General features: G+C 41.3%; 1 protein-coding gene across 1 annotated transcript; it reads right to left on the bottom strand.

Moving 5' to 3' along the window:
• Positions 1 to 2,817: 2,817 nt before the first annotated feature.
• LOC103355775 (E3 ubiquitin-protein ligase TRIM39-like) lies at positions 2,818 to 9,692 on the bottom strand. The gene is made up of 10 exons (XM_008279689.1): positions 9,619 to 9,692; positions 7,871 to 8,101; positions 7,382 to 7,754; positions 7,176 to 7,271; positions 5,654 to 5,887; positions 5,343 to 5,490; positions 5,153 to 5,179; positions 4,725 to 4,789; positions 4,295 to 4,417; positions 2,818 to 3,406 (listed from the first exon to the last, which is right to left on the bottom strand). The coding sequence occupies exons 2-10, from the start codon at positions 8,095 to 8,097 to the stop codon at positions 3,023 to 3,025; spliced, it is 1,677 nt and encodes a 558-aa protein (XP_008277911.1). The 5' UTR covers positions 8,098 to 8,101; positions 9,619 to 9,692; the 3' UTR covers positions 2,818 to 3,022.
• Positions 9,693 to 22,357: the final 12,665 nt, after the last annotated feature.

Below are 22,357 nucleotides of genomic sequence, written 5' to 3'. Positions count from 1 at the left end.
ACAGTGCTAACCACCTTGCAGCCCAGGGGCAGAACAGCAGAACACAAAAACACGACACCATGTGTGTCCAGTTAAACAATAAAAGTGGTTTGTTTCCATAGTTTGATCCACAACGCCTCGTGTGTGTGTTGGTGCTGTCTTTTTATACAGTTCTTGTTCTCTGATGTAAATGTTTTTCATAGTTTGGGGGACTGGTTTCATTACATTTCCTTCCCAACATCTACATGCAGAAGACGGTTTTCCTACTAGAATCCAGCAGAGATTCGGCTGTGGAGAGAGAAGCAGAGTAACTTGCTTGTTGACAAATAAAAGAACTCGAGTTTTGTTTGACTTTAAGGTTTTAAACAAGCTGGATCCATGTTTTTTTGTTGTTTTTTTAAGAACTCTTGCATCTTCACATGTCGAGCAGAGCACTGAGGCTGACCAACCAGATGCTCTTGGATTTTCCAGGATCCAAAAATAGAAGTGACGGAGCCTTTTCAGTACCTTATTTGTTGGAACTTTTCATGTGAGAACCGCTCAGACTCTTGATTCATCTCTCTTTGTTGGCTTTCGATTGAAGTAGAGCTCCACCTCACCTATTATTTCATCTTTTATTCTTACTAAATTATTGCTTTTATTCAGACTTGTCAGGGAAAAAGCAGAACAAGGTCAAGCTCCAGCAACACTTGCACTATTTATAAAAAACAATTCCCTTCAGGCATTTCAGATTCATCACAGTCATCCGCCAGCTTTGGTGTGGCAATAAATATTTCCCAGTGTCATTACTCATGTAAGTATTTGGCGCCTGCTGAAGCATTTGACTTAATAATGCTTGATGAAGAGTCAGGAAATCGCAACTTACTGGTTTCTTCTGGGAAACACAAACGTCTTTTGATCGAGCCACGCCACTAGCACGGCTAAAAATGGAAGCAGATATTTATAGTGCTGCACTGTATATGTTTGTACCCCATCAACTCCTTTGCACAACAGTTTTCTCTTAAAAGATGCCAGTCTGGACTCCTATTCCAGCCAAGCAGGATGCAATCTGTGCATCTCGATTCAGGGTCTCACGAGGCCTGTCCTACTTCAAATGCTCGTCCATATGCAGCCTTCCTTTGTCCAAATTCATCACAACTGGTGTACAAACGGTCTGTTGTTAACAGAGCAGTCGGGACTGGAATCATGCAGCCCCTGTGGGACGATGAACCGACATAACCTGCAGTGCAGCTTGTCCAACCGCCGTCAAAACAAAACCATCGCACACACTTTTTTAACCCTTTCACGGGGATGCTGGAATTGAGACACGGGACCTAAGCTGCATTCTGCAAACACAGTGAGCCGTGAAGCGCTGACAGCTTCACGCTCATCACTCATCTGTGTGTGTTGATGCTGCACAACCAGTTTGAGGCCTCATCTGCCGGCTCGGCGCGCCGGAGGCTGAGAAGACTTTACCCTTTCATTAATGAAATACGCCACCTGGTGAATGTTTGGATTCACAGCAACTTCAGTTTCGTCACTGAAGCTCCACAGTCCTTCCTGCTGCATTTTATTTGTGGTTTTTAATGTAATGACTTTAGCAACTCCTAGTGGTAAATTAAAAAAATGCCTTTAGAGTGATTTATTAGATGCTGTATGTAACAAAAATCCAACATCGAAGGGTGTTAAATATCTTTCTTTTTACATTTTTTTCTCTAATGTAGGCAAAAATAAATCAATTAATTATTATAAAAAAGGATTAAAAAAGACACTTTGAGCAAGTATTTTATTGAGTGTGAAAAAACATTCATGTACAGCAGTTTTTCATGTACACAGTTAAGTCATGACAAAATAATACAAGTAATGGGAACCGATTCACAGTTTTATGGTACAATAGCCGTGTTGGAGTAACTGAAAGTTGCAGGTGAATTACGTCAAGAAGGGGAAATATTTAAAGTTATTTTGGGACATTTTGCTTTTTATCAGACAGTGCAGTGGAGACGGACCGAAAATGTGGGGAAGGGCATATTCATCAAGTGGAATAGTTGATTCATCAGATCTCTATAGTGCAAAAAACTGACAGAAAGCTTATTTTACAGACAAACAAATGACATAAAAACATCAATAACATTTCAACAAAAAGACTGTGAATTTACTTTTTTCCTTCTGAAATAACGTTTAAAACCTGTAACAGGAAATACCCATAAAGTTTCCACATTTATTTAGAAAATGGACATCATTTACATCAGAATATATACATGCAGTCGTCCTCAAATGTGTTCAGACCCTGCTATTAAAGAAAAGGCAAAATTCACAAAAGTCACTCAAATAAATAGAAATTGAAAAAAGCAATAATAAATACAAATTTGCTAAATTACAATTTAGTGAAATAAGACACTGCTTTTGAATTGTGGTTGAAAAGAATAATTTAAAAAAAATAAATAAATATCCCGCACAAATGAGATTGCATTGATTGCCCCAAAGGGTTGTTCAATAAAATATTAGTTTACGGGTCCCATTATGCTTTTTATTTTTATTTTTTTGAACATTTCTGTTGAACCACAATTCAAAAGCAACGCCATGATTTTCATTAAATTTTTAATTATTATTACTTTTGTTTATTTCAACTTATTTCAGTGACTGATGTTTTTTTCCTTCTTTAATGGGAGACTATGAATACATCTGAGGACGACTGTATGCATATATATATATATTGCTTATGTGTGTCTAAAAACAATAGCATTTATATATATATATGTATGTATGTATATTATAACATTAAAAAGCCAAGAAAAAATAAACATAGTCTCATGTAAAAAATGTGCTTAAAAAAAAAAAGCATGTCACCCCAGCTGCTGTACGACTCTATTTATTTCTTTTTTACAGTGTGGTTAATATCTGTTCTTGTTTTGTCTGTCTGGCAGATCCAAACACATTCTGATCCCAGACATGTCTGTGTTCAGCTACACCAAACGTCCGTCTCCAGATCAGCTAATCAGAGTGTAAATCGAGCCCTTGTTTTCGTGGCGTGCATGCCATTAACATCTGATCATGTGTCCTGGATTCATAATGCTACAGCGTCCACAGTGAGCTGCTCAACCGGACAGATGACCAGCGGTGCCGTGTTCCTCCCGTTGTCATGGAGACAGGGGTTTAGGTACGGGTACAGAGGCTCGGTGAAGTTACACTGGCTGTACGTGTAAATGTGAGTCTTTGCTTCTGCGTTGTAGAAGGACACCGATCCTTCCTCGTAGTCCAGGAAGATGCCGACCTTCTGAGGAGTCTGCTGGAGGTGGAGGGTGACGGAGGGGCCGGTGCAGGCGCTCAGAGGGCCGCTCTTCCTCCGGCAGATGGCCCAGTAGCCGCTGTCGGGACGCACCGTGATGGCGCCTTTTCTGTTGATGGACTCCCGGGCCACGCCGAGATCCCAGTCCGTTTTATCCCCAACCTGAAACACCAGAGTGCAGATTTCATTGGCTTTAAATTCACATTTCCTAGATACCACACACATCATACAATGGACACCGAAGCCTAACACATAAGGAAAGATGTGAGCATTGTTTGATCCAACGGGGAGTTATCTGGATGCTTTGTGCTTATTTAAGTCACAATAAAACACACAGTAGAAGTCTTAAAAGCCAAATCCTACTTATATACAGTAAATGCATCGTGCAGTTTGGCCCCAAATTATTCATACCCATGAAAAATGTACATTCATACTGAATTTAATTTCTTCTGGCTGAAAATGACATGAACAAGTGACAAGAGACATTATGTTAAAGATGTTAACGATAAATTCTAACTATTTCTACTGAATTTTGTTCACATTTACTAAAATGCATCCTCTCACACAAAGTCATACCATTGTGTCACTTGTTTACACTGAAACGACCTTCTTTGTCATGTCTGTCAAGTTTCCGTTTTATTTTTGCACATTTCATGTCTTGTCTTTCCTGTTTTATTTTGAAATCACTAACCTGTTGTCTCTGTTTTAGCTTCACTTCCTGCATGCCCTTCCCCCATCTCCTCACACCTGCTCCCTGATTGTTCTCCTCACCTGTTTCCCATCTTCCCTCATTACCTCTTGTATATCACCCTGTGTGTCTCACAGTCTTGTTGCCAGTTCGTTGCACTTCACGGTGTTCATGACGTTCTTCTGAGCTAATTCAGTAACAAGAAAACTGAATCCATTTCTCGTGGTGATTTTGCGTCCCACTTTGGATAATATGCTACTCATAAACACTAACATAAGCTGCAGGTTTCCAGCTTGCGACTCCCACTCTGACTTTGACAACAGGGGTTTTGCACTTTAACTTGTTGTGTCCTGAGCTCCTACCTGAACCACCCAGTAGTGTCTCCCGGAGGTGAAGCTTTGCTTCCCCAGAACGGAGACGCAGGAGTCGAACCTGCGGGGGTCATCGTGAAACGAGAGTCTCCTCTGATGGGAGCTGAGGCTCACCTGTGGATCATAATTTATCTCAATTAAAACATCGTCAGCACCAGTTGTATCCCTGATCTCTTCTCATTACATCCCAACCACACAACAAATGTTCTCAAACAAATTCTAGCTTGTGTTTCCTAAGACATACTCGTGGTCTAAATGTCAGTTGTGTAGTTGTCTCTATAAAGCCCAGTCATACTGCAATGATCACCAATGCAAGTGAGCTGCTCGCAGTCATGCACATGTATTCATCAAAGCTTCCTCAACACTGTGAGATGGTTTTCACAATACGGAAACTATTTAATACACTCGCACACTAGAATACCTTTTTACCATCCGAGGACAGAACCAGCCATCCTGCAGCCGTCTCAGGGTCCAGAGTTACATCCACTGGAGACAGAAAGACAAAACAGCAGCAGAGAACTGATGAGATCATGTTCATGAACAGAAATAAATTGCTCACAGCAAACAAAAAAACAAGCAGCACAAAGAAAAACCGAATGAAGAAGATATTTAGAACCACATTTGGCAGTTTTACTGATCTGGTGTTTGTACTGAACATTTTTTAAAGTGTTTTTTTCCCCCAAAATATTATAAAAGTAATGTTTTTTTGTTGTTTTTTTCGACTGAAGTCACAAATGTTTCAGCGAGGTGTTTGGCTGCAGAATATTTGGATTCACAACATGTTGTTCAGATTCATGTGCTCTCATGTCAGCAACTCGTTTGTGTCCGTGTTCATTTCTTTACACGTACCTGCATATTTATTCACACTGCTTACTTCTGCAAAAGACCAGAAAAATAACATGAAACATACGGGCAGTAAAATCAACATGCTCTCAGATTCTGCAGTTTCAGATCTGTACTATGGTACGAATAAAAACCCTTCTAGAGAATAAAGACTTAACTTTTCAGCAGGCATTTCATTATTTCACACATTACTGACCTTCTGTGGATAGTTTCTTGTCAAGTTCATTGCAGATGTCCAGCAGCTTGGAGAAAGCTCTCCTCACCGTTCCGATGTAAACGAACGACTGGACTCTGACCTCGGACCAGTCCCTGATGGGCGGCGCAGCACTGAGACGTGCAGAGCTCTGAAACAGTGGCAACCATTATTGATTAATGCAAACTAAATATGCAACAGACACTTTCCAACAAGGCTCAGTATTGACAGTGCTCATTGTACAGATCTGTAGTGAATCACAACGACAGGCTGTGTTGTTGCCTATCAGCTTGTGTTTTCCTGTCATGGCTCACCTGCAGCAGATGAACAGGGTCCCTGGTGCGCTCCAGTGATTGCAGCTCACTGCGTGTCCGCTGCAGCTCACTGATTTCCTGCTTGAGCTTATTCAGAAGCTCCTCCGCCTTCCTCTCGACGGCCTCCTGCTTCTCCTCGATCTCCTCGATGAGCAAAGCCTGGTTCCTCTCGATGGCGCTGATCACCATCGTGAACACCTGGACACTTGTCTGGATCTCTTTTTCCTTCTGTATCTGCAGATATGCATACATTTACATAGGAATTTCACAAACTGTAGTTACGGTACCAGCAGTTTACGAGGATTCATCTTCTCACAGTCTGAGTCAGAGTTCATGCAGTCTGCATCGTGCAGCCACACATTTCCACAAAAAGCAAAACTTCAGAAATGAGTGAGAGGACAGTTTGTTCTTCTCACCAGAGGGGGCAGCACTGCTGAACAGAAGCACCACATTGGAAAACAAGGACACCACAGAAAAAGCCAAAGAAACTACTCTTGGCCAGGAGAGTTTTCTGGTCTCTGTATAAAAGGTGAAGGTAGTATTTGGGCCCTAAAAGCGAAGATGTGCCTTACACCTGCATTCTTTCTAACAGCCAGCAGGGGGCGACTTCTCTGGTTGCAGTAGGAAGTCAGATTGTATAGAAGTCTATAAAAAAAATCTACTTCTCAGTTGCTTTGTTGACACAGAAAACATTTTACTAATGAGTTTGTGGTCTGAAATGCTAGTTTTAGAACTTTGTCAATACAAAATAATGTTCATTTTCCATCAGACGACTCAGGTGGTGAAGTAGAAATTATAAATTAAAGCCTCAAAACAGTAACGTAGAAACCAACAGGTGATGTCACCGTGGCTACTTCCATCTTACATACAGCCAACAGACTAGAACCAACAAAAGACTTATCCCAGGGGCTGGGGACAGCATTATTACGACCAGTTAGACCAAGCAGAACTCTTTTTGTAAAAGCTAGTGAAGCATTTGTCTGATCCCAAAAAGAAAATAAAGGGTCGAGCTTCAACATGGACAATGGATTCTGGTTTACTGTTGTTCTCATTAACGTTCCATCATTTTTTTAGAGTGTACTCCTGTGGTGGATTACCTCTATACCGTTGCCTCTTATAGAATATGCGAATCCATAAAGTCCCTGCCCCTCTGTCCACCCAGCCCTCCCCACACACTGCAGCTCGAGCACACCAGCTCACCTACAACTCTCTTGAAACACTGTGAAACTACTCTATGAAAAGGAAAGGTGTAATGTTGGAGAAACTGGAAACTGACTGTGAAGAAGAAGAAGAATGACACAGAAAGCACATGAAACCCAAGAATCTGTGTTTTTTAGACTCGGGGCGAGTCTTTGACGAGGCCTAAAGGCTGGATTACCTGGATTTCCATAATTTTTCTTCCAATAAATTTAAGTTTTTCCCTGCTGCTTAGGGTGACCGACTTGGTATGCATTATGCTGGTTATACATGAAACAGCGTACATTCACAAAATCAAGGTTCATGTTTGTAACACAAGACTGACTTGGCTCATCTCCAGTGCATGCTTGATCTCCTCAGTCTTTCTGATTCGAGCCTGGATCATCTGTTCAAACTCTGCTTCGGTTTTCTTCAGCTGAGTCTGCAAAGGTTGACATTTATGTCCAAGTTATATCACAAATTTAATGTGCTTTGTAAGAGACATTGTCGATATTTTGAATGAAGTGAAAACTGATGACAGTGCAGCTGTACCTTGATCCTCTTGCTCTCCTTCTCCATGGGGACGGTCTCATGGTACTTATGGTCCCTCTCTGTGCATTTCAGACAAACAGGGATCTGATCGGTCTTGCAGAACATCTCCAGCTGCTTGTTGTGGTTTTTGCAGAGGTGGCTGGTGGCGAAGTCGGCCGGATCCGTCAGCTGGTGCTTCAACAGCACTGTATCCCTCTGGTGAGGCGTCAGGTGAAAACTGCAATAAGACGTCTGGCAGACGAGGCACGACATGACTGCTGCTACCGTGTGTTCATCGCACAAGTCACAGGGAACCACGTCAGACCTGGACGACTGCCTCTGGGGCGCTCGCTTTGGTGGCACTGGCTTGGACGCAGGTCTGCCCTTCAGGGACCTTTTGATTTAACAGGTCTAATTAATGTCAGTCAGACAGATGAAAAGCAGATGAGCTTGATTTGCTAATAAATTGTATAAAAATGTACATATGCAAACATTCGAACGCCAACAAACCTTTTAAATTGGTCCGTGATGTCTTTCAAGCCCACATTGACCCGGAGGTCCGGACGGGGTTTGAAGGTCTCTTTGCAGAGTGGACAGTCCGACTTACGTTTTGTGTCCCAGTAGCGTTTGATGCATTCCAGGCAGTAGTTGTGTCCACATGGGATGGAGACGGGATTTTTGAAGCTGTCCAGACAGATGGTGCACCGAAACTGCTCCTCAGACAAAGCAGCAGCCATGTTTCTGAGTGAAGAATGGCATTATGTTACTCAGACATGCAAGGGTGACACATTTCTAGATTTCTGGGAAATATAAAATGACTTCCCCACTTGTTTTGTCACAAGTTAAAACTCAAAGTATTAGTTATACAAATAAATGTAACCCATATTTCAACACAATTTGAATTTTTAAAAAAAAGAAAACGATCCAGACTTCACCAAACATTCTCTGCATCTCCTAAATGACAACTTTCAGCTCTTGTCTTACTGGATTTAATGAAAATATCCTCAGCAAAGTCACAAAAAGAGAAAAAAAGAGATAAAAGATGTAAATAAGATTAGACCCAGTTAGTTACCGTGAACAAAAACAAGAAACTAAAGTAGTGGTTCTGTCATTTTACACAGATTAGTTTGTTAAATTAGAGGGATCTTTAATAATCACAGACGTTTTTACAGCAAAAATGTTGAATGAATGTCTTTTCATCAGTTTATAATATCGATGAGCAGAACACAGTTTTTATCATTATATCTATCTGCCAACCAACCAACCAACCATACAAACATGCAACCAGGTAAAACTAGCACATTAATTTAATGTACTTCAGGTACTTAACGAGGGAAGTAAGTTCATAGTACAGATTAAACTGTATTTGCTAAAAACAAAGGAAACAACCAGCCTTAAACCAAAAAGGAATTTTTAGTTTAACTTCATGTCTACACTACAGCATTAGGTAGTAGACTTATATAAGGTAACTTAATCACATTGAAGCTATAAATAACAAAAAGACTGCAGCGTTCACCCTATATGCAGACGACATCGCTCTTTGTTGACACAGAAAATGTAAAACAAGCGTCATCGTTGAGCTGTACCTTAACTGGAATAAGGACGTATACCAGTTAAAACCTCTCATCCAGTGGTACCAAATTATCTTTCTGAACAGTCTTTGAAAAGTTATAAATACTGCTTATAGAATAGTTGTTGCTCAGCTGTTCACTGAAGGTTTGTAAAGTGTTTTTTATGGGTTTCCTCATAGTAAAATAAAATATTCTGCCTTGTTTTTCGGCCCTTGTTCAGTCTGACATGCTTCAGACTTTTGCAATCTTTCGGATCTCCTCTATTCCTAATACAGGTCATGTTTTTTTCTGTACGGTACAGACGTCTGCAAAACAGTAAATAAAAGAATAAATTAAAGAAGGTGTGTGACGTTGTTTACTCAGGTCTCAGATGGAATCTGAGCCAAGCATGTTCCAGCTGGTGTGTTGTTCTGCCATGTTCTCTCTTTCTCTCCAAACAAAGGCACAAACATCACAAAAAAGCTTAGTTTTTACAGCTACATTGACTACAGGACATTTAATTCTGAGTCTTTTCCTCACATTTAACGTACCGTCTTCATGACACCAACATTGACTTTTTCATCTCGGAACATTTTTGAAAAACACTGCTGAAAGATGTTAATGCTAACATTTACCTTGAAGCAGAAGCGACTGGTTTTAGGTGTTACGGTCCTCTATACTGTTTAGTTAGAATAAATAATGTCTTACTTGCATGAATCTGCAGACAGCTAGTCCTCGACAGATGCGTCCAGTGCAGCATGAACGTCTTGAATTGTTCCTGGTAAAAGTTTGTCCCTCTCACAGTGGAATTTAAACTGGTAACTCTGGTTCTCCTTCTTGGTTTTCTCTCTTCCTTTTTAATTGCCACTTACTGTAACAGATGAGCCGTCCCACTTACAACCAGTTAATGTCTCTGCAAACAACAACAACAGCCTATTTACCTCTTTACAAGACCAAGATGATATCTGACTTCAGGACATAGCTTAGCTGGATTTTATTCATATCTCACACAACACTTCTTTAAGACTGTTGTTAGTCTGAGCTCAGGGCTGGATTTTTATCATCCTGTCCTGCTAATCATTGGGCCACATGGCTCTTGGCAAATCCTGCACAACCTTCTCATTAATCCTCAAATATACACCCATCAGCCATCCTGTTAGTATGCACTGTTCAAACCTCACGTTCTGGCAGTCTTGTGCTCAGAAATGGCTCAAGGAACACGACAAAGAGCCCAAAGCATCTTCAAACTCCAGATACCCTCGAGCCCTCTCCATGGAGGCCTCACCCTGCAAACCACAGAACCCAAAGGATCCACTGCCAGCTTTTAAGCATTGTGGTTGATCGAATGGCATCTGTGGCATTCGTTAGTGATGAATGTTGTCCTGATCTGCCCTGACGCTGAGTGACTGAGCATGTGAAATAATAAACAGTCTCGGCAGACACTTTATGACTGGGTGGAGTTCTTTGTTTTACACTCGTATTTACTCCAGGTGACCTTGGGAAATTGGTCACAACAGGATCAGTGTCACACAGTCAGGCTTGTGTGAATGTTGTACTGCTACGAAAAAAAACCCCTTTAGGTGGAGAAGGAAGAAAGCTGGACGGGCTGGTTTGAAAGGTTTGTGCCTGGAGGTCGCCTCTTATCAGCAATGACTAGATTTTCACAGATACACTCAAAAGGTTTGGGGATGTGGTTCCTTGCAAAATATTATCTGCAAGCAACAAAGTGAGTCTTTGTTTTAACCTCCTGTCACCAGCATTAGGTTTCACCTGATGTTGCATAAGAAATAAATGAGAAAAATATCATACATGAAAAAAATACTTCCTCAAAACAATAAATCACCAAGTCACAGTGACTTGATTTGCAAGAATTCACTGTCTTTCCTCATCAAACAAGTGCCAGAATATCCGTACAGATGTGTTTCATTGTGGCTGTTACAAAGCTGCTGTGTGACTTTGACAAACATTGGACTGAACTTGGATTACCTACTGGTGGAGTCACACAAAAACAGGATTCTTTTGAAAATATTCTTGTAGATTAATCATAGCAACTGGACTTGCTTGAGTTCCTTGAAGACGTTCCACCTCTCATCCAAGAGGCTTCATCAGTTCTGACTGACAAGTTGGGAGTTCCAGATACTTTTATCCTTAAGGAGCCATTAACACCTGAGTTTCAGTTTCAATTGGGGGTTTGTTGCTCCTCCCCCTCGTTACGTGAGTCGTTAGTGCTCCCCTGGCACAGTGGGGTTCGTTAGGGTCTTTTGTGGCTAGGTGTGGCTGTGGTTGACGCCTAAACTCAGGTGTTAATGGCTCCTTAAGGATAAAAGTATGTGGAACTCCCAGCTAGTCAGTCAGAGCTGATGAAGCCTCTTGGATGAGAGGTGGAACGTCTTCAAGGAACTCAAGCAAATTCAGCTGTAACGATTAATCTCCGAGAACAACCATGACTTGGATGACTGAGAATCTTCACAGACTTTTGAAAATCGTTTTTCACTTTGCCGTTAAACTCCACACTCGCTCTGTCCTGCACATGATTCCCTTGAATATTGACAACAGGTCAAAACAGAGGTAATGTTGGTATTTTGGTGTGATAGCATGCCAGAAGTAGATTCAGTACGCCCCAGCACACAGCATGTCAAAGGCATGATTGCAAAACTGCATGGACGTCCAACTACACCTGGTCTCACCTGACAGCATGCAGTAGAACATGCTTCTCTGGACATTCTGACACATGAAACTCTGCAAAAAGCAACAAGCTAGAGCCACTAAGGACAGATTTCACGCTGTAGGAGATGAGAAGGCTTATGGTGCAATATTCTGAAGAAGTAGTATGTACCAAGCATACTGCAAATCACACTCTGGGTTTTGTAAGTGCAGCTGTATGTGTAGCAAAAGCATGGGGTTGTGACCATGCAACTAAAACCCCTAGTTTATGCAAAGTAGAACTCAGTATTGCAGGTTTTGAAGAGTTATCAACCTTTAGCAGCATTTTATACGCCCGACCTTCCACCCCAACCCACTCTTTGTGTTTTTGTGGAAACATGAAACCACACTGCATATTTACAGAGTTTATCAGAACCAAAGAATATCCGACAGCAAACAGACAGTGAATCCTTTCTTCAACCAGGACACAATGTCGCACTTTATGTAGCTCAATTGTAGCACTGATTTAAATTTGCAAATCAGTTTTAAGTGTACTGTTGCCTCGCAGCAAGAAGGTTGCCGGTTCGCGTCCCGGTGGGGGCACCGGAATCTTTCTGCGTGGAGTTTGCATGTTCTCCCCGTGCAGCGTGGGTTCTCTCCGGGTTCTCCGGCTTCCTCCCACACAGTCCAAAAACATGTTGAGGTTAATTGGTGATTCTAAATTGTCCGTAGGTGTGAATGTGAGTGTGCTTGGTTGTCTGTCTCTAAGTGTAGCCCTGTATCCAGGGTGTCCCCTGCCTTCGCCCTAAGTCGGCTGGGATAGGCTCCAGCCCCCCCGCGACCCTAATGAGGATTAAGCGGTGTATAGAAAATGGATGGATGGAGTTTTAAGTGTGTTTAAGAGTTTCATGCAGAGTATTTCAAAGATGAGATTCGGATCAGCTGCCGCTCTGAGCAGGGGCGTTGAATAATGTGACACTGACAGCTGAGACTATGCCGGGGTGTCAAACAGGGTACGCAGGGAGTTTTAAACACTTAACAGGTTCTTCTGTTGGATGTGAGAAAATTGACAACTGCATTAGATGGTGGCACATCAGTTCAAACACGCCCCAGTGCCAGACGATAATAGTATGAACGCCTTCAGCAGGCAGCGAGCAGATCTACAGCACCGCATGTGCTAAAGCTGACACGATTTCCAGTTCAACACACTCAAATGTTTCTGTTAACAGCAGAAAACTTTTCCAGTTCCTATCAGCTCTCTGGTGCCTTAATTCAGCCACCAGACGCTGTTGGAATTTCCCTTTGTTTCCGTTCACCTGACTGCCACGCCCACCTCACCTGCTCCGTTTTCTAGTCACCCTCAGTCTATTTATAACCTTTTTCCCTGCTTTCTGCCAGGTTGTCACTCACAAACTCATTAAATGTTGCTTTGCTTCCTGTTTACTGACTGCTTGACAGCAAAAAAAAAAGAAAAACATCACATGTATTCCTGTCCGGCTGGTTCTGTGTGCGCTCAGGTCCTCCTCCTTGTTCTCACAGAAAACCTTTCCACAGCCTCACACAGCAATGAAAGAACCACAGAACCATAAATAATCTTGTACAGTGCACTTGTCAAATGGCTGCCACTCCCATGTTCCTGGCCTTGTTACTGACAACCAGCTTCCTAGAATGATGCCACCTTGTCTCAGGGACTCTCCACTGGGGGACATCCCATTTAAAAAGTGGACAGTATTGTTGGTTTCAGATCATGAACTATTCAACAAGCATTCCACACATACAAATCTGTTTTTTGTAGTATTTTTAATGACACATAATTATTATTATAATGAACACTTGACTGCATAAATACAGTCATTACTTTAAGCATTTAGACAATAGGACATTCAGCATGATGGCTGCTATAAGAGATGAAGGGAACATTTGACATTAAGTCGTATTAACTGATTATTGATATGAGTGTGTCAGCTCTGCAACAGAATCTGTAAATTGTCTATCAGTGTTTGCTTGGTCCCACAAAACGCTCTTTAAACTGCAGTTAACTGCTATGAAACAGCCATTCACAGTGTTTTTTTAAACAACAGATTTTAATCATATTTATTTATTTTTTTAACAATTGAATACTATTTAATAAATTTTCCCCATTTTGGTGAATCACAAATTATAACTAGTACAATTACAGACACAAAACATTAATTTAGAAAGAAATCTGGTCTAAACTGTAAATGATGTCCACATCATCAATATGTGAATGAAATATTATATATATATAATATTTGTTCTCTGTGAATTCTTTGTGCAAACCAGGAAAAAACAACAACACTTGATTGTTTTCTTTTGTGTTTGTTTATTTGTTTGTTTACAGATTTTTGCTGTTAGTTGAAAGAAAATTTATGAATGTTAAGAGTTTAAAAATGACAAATATTTTTGTTATTTTACAGATTTCCCTTGTTTTGTCAAATTAAAAAATAATAACTGGTTCGCGTCCCGGTGAGGACACCCGGGATCTTTCTGCGTGGAGTCTGCATGTTCTCCCCGTGCAGCGTGGGTTCTCTCCGGGTTCTCCGGCTTCCTCCCACAAGGTCCAGAAACATGTTGAGGTTAATTGGTGATTCTAAATTGTCCGTAGGTGTGAATGTGAGTGTGCTTGGTTGTCTGTCTCTAAGTGTAGCCCTGTGATAGACTGGTTACCTGTCCAGGTGAACCTGCCTTCACCCTGAGTCAGCTGGGATAGACTCCAGTCCCCCATGACCCTAGTGAGGATTAAACGGTGTATAGATGATGGATGGATGGATCCATAAAAACAGACCGAAGCTGTGCATTCCCACGGCCACATCATGTGCTTTTACAAATAGGAATCTGTTTTTTTTTTACAATGTGCAGCCATAAAATTACAGTAATACAGATATTCGCTGTTGTTTTTATTTAGTTTTTACAGTTTGTGCATGTTAAAGCATCCCACCATTCCAAACATCATTTTTTCTTCTGCCTTTGCTGCCCAACTTCTACGGTTTATTTTTTCAGTGAAACTTGGCAGAAGAACATAAGTACATTAAGTTCTAACTGAAATTGCGTCATATGTTCTCTGAAGCTGGACTTGGAAGTACATTCTGTATTTGCATTCATGGTAATAAATGTCCCTGAACAGTTTGTACTTCTGCCACCACTCCTCATCCTCCGTCTCCCTCTGCATGACAAGAGAACAACAACAGAGTTTCAGTGATCGACGGATGACAACAGTGACTTCATTCCCCGCTGAGCCTGAATCAAGCTGCACTTCAATTAACTCGGGCTGGGTGACCTTATCGTCAGTGATGATCAAGAACATGAACAAGGCTGGACTACAGCAAACTCAACCTGCACATTTCATCTTGGCACACTTGTGCAATTAACTCCTGAGCTCACAGACGATGTCAGTTGAGTACACCTGATCGGAGTTAAATCATAAAATCTGTCACTCACTTACGATCCCATGTGTTTTCCACAAGTACAACAAATCACTGATTTAAAAAAAATACTTATGTTTAGAATCTAAAAAATACCATGATTAAATTTCAGTTAGATTTTAGGCACAAACACAACCTGCTGAGATTCAGACAAAGATGACAGATTTTTATGTAGATTCAGGACCATGAAATATGACGGGATATTTTAAAAAGTAAAGGGTTTTTTTCCCAACACAATATATTGTAATGTTTACAGGTACACTGTCCTGTGATGTGACATTTGCATGTGTTTTACATCCTTAAATCTCACTGAGATCATAGCAACAAAAAGAAAGCTCAAACCATCCAGTGAATCATCAACTGTGAAGTGAATCATGAGAACATTTTAATTTTCAGAGTTTGTTTCAGGGAACATTAACATTCATATTTGATGGTAATTATTCTTTCTTCATTCAAGAGCTCATGTAGCAGCTCAGCTGGTTCAGAAGCAGGTTGCATTGTGGGCTTATTGCATTACTGGATAATTGAATAAAGATTCCGATTAAACTGAAAGCCAAATGGAAGCTGAAATGCTGCTCTGCTGTGCTGCGTCACATTTAAATGTTAAACGGTACAACTGGTGATAACTGTTGTTGTTGTCATAAAAATGTATTGAAAACAAAACCAATATAATGACTAAAGATCAGTACGATGATAACAGCTGCAAACACAGTTTTGACACAAGGAACAGATTCAAGTCAGCTGCAGCTCTGTAGATATTAAAGAACCACAATGAAAGATATTCAGTCAACTCCAATGACCTCAGAGATGTTCTTACAAAGCTACAATCTTAAATCATAATACATCACACATCACTCTTAAATGTCCAACAACATGCTCTACAAATAAATCCAGACTTACAGGGATAACTTCATGTCTTTGCAATTCATTACATTTTCACATGAGTAAATGTTCAAGCAGTGGTTAAATGTATAGATTTCCACATGGATGTGACATAAAATCACCTGTAAATCTTCCCTACGATTAATGTAGCAACACAGCAGGATGATAAATAACATACTTGTACAATTTTATGAACCATTAACTCTGCTCTACTCCAAAACAATAAATGTGTTACATGACAGTTTCATATTTATGTGGTTATGTTGACTAATGTTTCAACCAAAAATACAAACCTTACCAGTAAAATACACGGCAAACCACCCTGTAAGTACAGTTTATCAGTTCCATATACAGTGGAGTTAGATAAACAGAAGCACATATTAAACATGTCTTCTCTTAATCTGCGTTCTTCTCTTCTTCCTGGAAGATCGCGTTGTTATCCTTCTTTACCCAAGCAATTTTCAAACCTGCTGTGATCCCTTTCTCTTTCATCTTCTTCTCCATCTGAAAAACAAGTTCATGAGGAAACAAACTGAATTTTTTTTGTTGTTGTTGTTGTTAATGTTTCAACAGATTTTTGTCCACTGAAACTTAAATATTAATATCAAGACATCTCATCTCACACGTACCAGCTTCAGGATGGCCTCCGTCACAGCAGGGTCATTCAGGTCGACGGTGGATTTCAGTGCCGTCAGCTTGATCTGAAACCGGTGCTTCTTGTCTGCGCACAAAATGGAAACACAGATTCACTGAAACATAGACTGGAGTGTCAGTGCAACACGATCAATGTGAGTTTGTTTGGAGATAACTCACTGTCGTAACACATGAACGGAAGTTTTTGGTCGCATGGTTGTTCGAACCACTTTCCAGCATCAGCATCACCGATCAAACTGGTAGCACAGTCTCCAGTTGTTCCAAATGGGTGCTCAGTCAGCCAGTTTTTGAATTTGTGCTCTGTGCCATCTGACCAGTAGGACCAGGTTTTTCTGGACAGGCCAACAGCAGCAAAAGTAACATCACCTATTGGCATCACGTTGTCGACCAATACCATCTCGTTCTCATTCCTAATAGAGGCCAGGTCCGTGTGGTGTTTCCTGCAGTAGCTCTGAGCTCCCTCCCACGGTGGTGTCCCACTTACATAGACATACCTTGGGGGAGAAGAAGCTGGCAAGAATTTTAAAAGTCCAGTTAGACGAATTTGCACAAATAAACAATATAATATAACCAAGAGTAAAGAAATGTCCAGTATGCATGATATGAAATTCAGAGAACTGTCAAATCAGGCTCCATAAAAAAAAAAAAAAGATAAATATAATATAAATAATAAAAATAATCAGGCTCTCTCTCCCAAACAGAGCATGTGTTAACTGGGTGAAGAAGTTCTTTAAAGTGCTCTTTCCACTGCCTCTTTCCCCAGTCCCTGTCAGCAGTTCTCTCCCCCGGCTGTACAAAGCCTGGGTGAAGCCCTGCCTCCCCTTTCCTTCCAGTCTGCCAGACCTTCCACGAGGCCAGCTCAAAGTCTTTCTCCTTAGCCTCTGAGATCTTCTCCTGCACCTGAGTTTTATCTTCCTGAACTGCCGCAGCCCTGTTGCCCAAGCGCTACCTGTCTACTGCTTCAGAAGACCCCCGAGCCAACCCAACCTGAAAAGCCTCCTTGATGGCTTTCTTCACAGCTGGTGTCCACCGGCAGGTTTTGAGGTTGCACCAGTGACCTTCTTGCTGCAGCACATAACAGCTGCTTCTACAATGGGGGCTTTGAGCATGGCCCACTCAGATTCGATGCCCCTCACCTCCCCTGGGATGCAGGAGAAACTCGTCCGGAGGTAAGAGGTGGGACCCGGCAGACAGGGGTCTCCACCAGACGTTCCCAGTTCACTCTCTACATATCTGGGTTTACCGGGTCTGTCCGGCAGCGTTCCATGCCTTTGGATTCAACTCACCAACAACTGGACAGTGGCCCCATCTTGTTTCTTTAGGCTGTGCCTGACTGACCCTAAGGCTTGGCCACCAGACGCTGGCAGTCAACTCCCCTCCTCTGCTGGTAGCAAGGAGGGCACCGACTTCCAGGCAAGGTGGCAGCTTTACTTCTTTTCATTTTCAAGGTCTGGAAAATGCACTACATTTCATTGCATCATAGAAACCAACACAAGTGACGTTTTACTCACCATCTGAATTGTCATAGCAGACAAAGGGGATTTCTACATCGCAAAACGTGTCGAACAAGTGGCGTCCCTTTATGGCACTGCATAGCTTCCACTGATCTCTTTTTGTATTTGGTTCACCATCGGACCACTTGAGAAAGAGCTCATTGTTCGTTCCATAGTAGCCATCATCTTCCATAGACCACGCCCAGGTACTCGAATTGTCATACAGGCCTATCCACACTTGTCCAATGTAGCCACTGTCGGCAGCCGCAATCAGTTGTGTCACGTCCTCCATGTTGTCCACGGTGGCCAGGTCGGTGAACTTTTCTCTGCAGTACTGTTGGGCTTCACCCCAAGTCTTTGGTTCATCAATGTAATGGTAGTTATGAAAGCATGAGCAGAGCCCTGAAAAAAAAGACACGTTCTTCATACTGAACAACATAACATCATTTGTAGCAGTGACTGAAATGCACTGTTTCTCTATGCTAGAGGCAACAAATCATTGACATTAAGGCTGAAGGTTTGTTGTTTTGGGTAAAATAAAAAAAGTCAAATGATCGCATAAATTAAATATCGCTTAAAAACCAAAATTACACATGTGGATCAAACACACCCACACTTTGGACACCGATGTCAGCTGTGGACTGAAGATGGTGGGATATGAAACAAACGTGCCATATTTCCATCATTCACATGCTGGAGGTTTGCTATCCTGATTGCGCCAATTTGTTCTTCTGAAATGCTTAATTGATAGAAATATGCATTCATTCACATTTTTTTATGTAGATTAAAATTGTCTCTAGATTTAGATGTATCACACGGGTAACGTTGGTAAGACTGGGTTGGTAGGAGACAGATTTTTGATGCAACATGTTAGAAATCAAAGATGTTTTAAAAGTCAATGGAAAGAGTAAAGTAGTATGTAAAACAACTACAAATAAGAAATAGTTTTTTCATCATGTGTAATAGTAACTTTACAGTTTAACTGTATTTAAATGCACCAAAATATAATTATTTTACTTACATATGCAGTTATTTTCACAGTTTTATTGCAGCTGTTAAGAGTTACAGTTTTCCACCACATTTTTTAAACACATTTCTGTGCGTTGCAGAACAACTATTACGATGAATCATACACATGCAGACTGACCTGACAAAAGGAAGATACACAGCAAGGCCCCGTGAACATCTGTGGATAAAACACATCCATCACAGACTGTCAACACATTCCACCGTTGGTCAAGATTTTGTGAGTTTCTTAACTTTCCACATAAATTATGTCTGTGTCTCTTCTCTGTTGGTCTATTGTACACACTGAAGAGACAAAAATCCATTTTCTTCTTCTTTTCTTATGTTTTAAACGTATTGCTTACCTGGTCTGCGGGCTGGTGACATCTCCAAACTCTCCAGTTCTTGTTTCTTTGTCAAAATCTCAGAACTTTAATGACTGCCCAGGTAAGACAGGAAGCAGTGCCTTTGTGTTTTCCCTACCCTCCTCTCGTCCTTGGGCTTGACCTTGCTTCTTCTGCAAATTTGAATCCCTTGATTTGCAAGGCATTGAGCATTTCGTCTGACGACCGCAGTCACATTATCCCCCCATCGTCCTTGTTGAGATTTTGTTCTTTAATAAACAAATGGCTTCTTATTTAAGCCTGATGCATGGATGGATGGTGAAACAATATGCCTCTGTTGTCTACTATTGAAACCAAAAGATTACATACACTGTATAAAAAAACATAAAAACTTTTCTTTCTCATTGTCTGACATTAAATCAGACTAAACTTTTCCTGTTTTAGGCCAGTTAGGATTACCAACATTTTTTCTATTTGCTAAATGCCAGACTAATGAGAGAGAGAATTTTTCATTACTTAAGTCATAGGTTTACGTACGATAAGATTGCTGTGCTGTCAGACTATTTGGAAAGATGCTGCTGAAGCTGGTAAGGGAGTGTCATTATCCACAGTGAAACGAGTCCTGTACCGACATGGGCTGGAAGGCTGCTCAGAGAGGAAGAAGACATCACTCCAAAAGAAACATAAAAAAGACAGATTACAGTTTGCAAGTGCACACAGGGACAAAGAGCTTCATTTCTGGAGACACGTCCTGTGGTCTGATGGAACTAAAACTGAACTGTTTGGCCTTAATGACCATCGGTACAGTTGGAGGAAAAAGGGGGAAGCTTGCAAACTCAGTTCCACCAGTTCTGTCAGGAGGAATGGGCCAGAATACCGGCAACTGTTGTGAGAAGCTCGTGGAAGGAAACTCAAAACATTTGACCCAAGTCATACAGTTTAATGCAATGCCACCAAATACTAAGGACATGCATGTAAACTTCTGACTTTGACGAAAGTAATTTAAAAAAATTCTAATAAATTCTCTTTGTTGTTTTTCTGGTGTTCAGCAAATAGAAATAATTTTGGTCATTTTAACTAATCTAAAACAGGAAAAATTTAGTCACATTTAATGTCAGAAAGTGAAAAATAATTAAGGTTTTATGTCCCCTATTAAGTCCCTCATTCATCCTACAGAGGAGAAAACACCCAGTCTTAAAACTACGCAGACATGATTCATACTTTATGTCTCCATCTGTGTCTTGCAGAGGTTTGGTATCATATTGTGTCTCTTTATAGTCATTTTGCATTCCCTGACTGGTGGTTTGCATGCATTTTTGTCAGTCTATAATCCGTCCATGTACATTAGTGTGCAGAGTGTACAAGAAAGGATGAGAACACACGTCATTTAAATCGGGGTGACACTGAGGTGTTGGAGTGCTTTCATCAGTCAGTAAGGAGGAAACCCTTCTAAAGTAGCCAGGTGATTGTAGGGGAGGACTTGGAGGCTGACCACACCAACTGGTGGTGGTAATGAAAGTGTTTGAATAGTCGTCCAACCACAGTTTTGGAAAATGTTGTATGGCAGAAAGTGGTACAAGTGAAGGTAACTGTGATGAGTGTGCAACAAAAAGGCAGTGTAGGCCAGGTTTTGTGGTTCCATGCTTTGTTTAGCAATGTAAAGCAGATGTAAAGTCAGATGACGTGATGCAAACAGTCTGCTAACATGAGGTAATGTATGGTTCCCTGTTGGGAGATGTGAGAAGAAAGAAAGAGGAGGAAAAAAAAGAGTCCAAAGAGAAATGTTATGGATGTACATTCCAATAGGAACACTGAGGCAACACTGGACAATGAACAGGCTATTTTCTGTACCAGAGCTTTTAGTTTAATGTAACCTCCATGTGTAAACTGTAATACTGAATGAAGACACAGAATGTGGCAGCAGCAGACTCATGGGTCATGTCTCTGTCTCTGTCTTTGTGGAACAACAAGCAGCATTTAACCACTGAATTGATTCTCCAGGATCAGGTTGAGGTGACAATAGGTGAAGCAGGCCATTCCAGACATCCCATGAAGGAGATAATACATGTCCCTGAACAGTTTGTACTTCTGCTCCCACTCCTCCTCCTCCTCCATCTCCTCCATCTCCTCCTCCTCCTCCTCCTCCTCCTTCCTCTGCCTTAACAATTATAATACTGATCATGGTGAACAATTATAGCGGCACACAGTACAGTTTACTGCAGACAGTCAGAGGACAGTGTGATTACAGTGATTCGCTGTCAGCAACACATCAGTGAAACAAGAGAGCTTTAGTGATTGACAAACGAACAGTGACTTCCCTCCTTACTGGGCCTTTCAGTGCTCAGCTGGACTGTTTGAAAGAACCCTTTATGGCAGATAAGGGTGTGAGAAGAACTCAGAATATTCAAGAGTAAATCAAGCTGCACTTTATCTGCTGCCAATGTTTGGGTCAACGTGTGTGAATCCAGAACATGAGCAAGGTCAGGGCTACAGTTGCTCAAGCACCCCATAGCTGTAGTAAAAACATTACGACGAGACTAAACAATGCCTCAGACAGGGGCAGGACTTTTTTCTTTTTTTTTCCCCAGTTAAAATATGAATTACGAGCTCACACAATCTCTGAAGCTATTTTGGAAAATCTGGTGCTTTAATTTGGCATTCTCCATCCATCCATTATCAATACACCGCTTCATCCTCACTATAGGTCGCGGGGGGCTGGAGTCTATCCCAGCTGACTCAGGATGAAGGCAGGGGACACCTGGACAGGTAACCAGTCTATCACAGGGCTACAAAGCACACTCACATTCACACCAGCTCTGCATCCTAGCCCAGCCGGTGGTTGATGTTGTGCATCTTGCCCTGTCCATTCTGTGCACTGTGTGTTTTTTGTTGTCCCCTGCCCCGTCTCCCAGCACCTGTGTTAAAGAGTTTTCAGTAGATTCTTTGTGCTGTGTCTTGGCTCCATGTATGTTGTGTTACTTAC

This window comes from Stegastes partitus, unplaced genomic scaffold, assembly GCF_000690725.1.
Source record: "Stegastes partitus isolate 25-593 unplaced genomic scaffold, Stegastes_partitus-1.0.2 Scaffold168, whole genome shotgun sequence".
NCBI classification, from domain to species: Eukaryota; Metazoa; Chordata; class Actinopteri; family Pomacentridae; genus Stegastes; species Stegastes partitus.
The sequence above is the reverse complement of the archived record's forward strand: the minus strand, read 5'-3'. Positions and strand labels throughout refer to the sequence as shown.

What these genes read in the sequence shown, in the direction of transcription:
- LOC103355775 (XM_008279689.1), bottom strand. Translation starts at nt 8,097, where the DNA reads ATGGCTGCTGCTTTGTCTGAGGAGCAGTTTCGGTGCACCATCTGTCTG. An exon ending in ATCACGGACCAATTTAAAAG is followed by an intron (nt 7,755 to 7,870) that starts GTTTGTTGGCGT and finishes TTAAATCAAAAG; the next exon opens with GTCCCTGAAGGGCAGACCTG. An exon ending in CAAGAAACTATCCACAGAAG is followed by an intron (nt 5,180 to 5,342) that starts GTCAGTAATGTG and finishes GGTCTTTTGCAG; the next exon opens with AAGTAAGCAGTGTGAATAAA.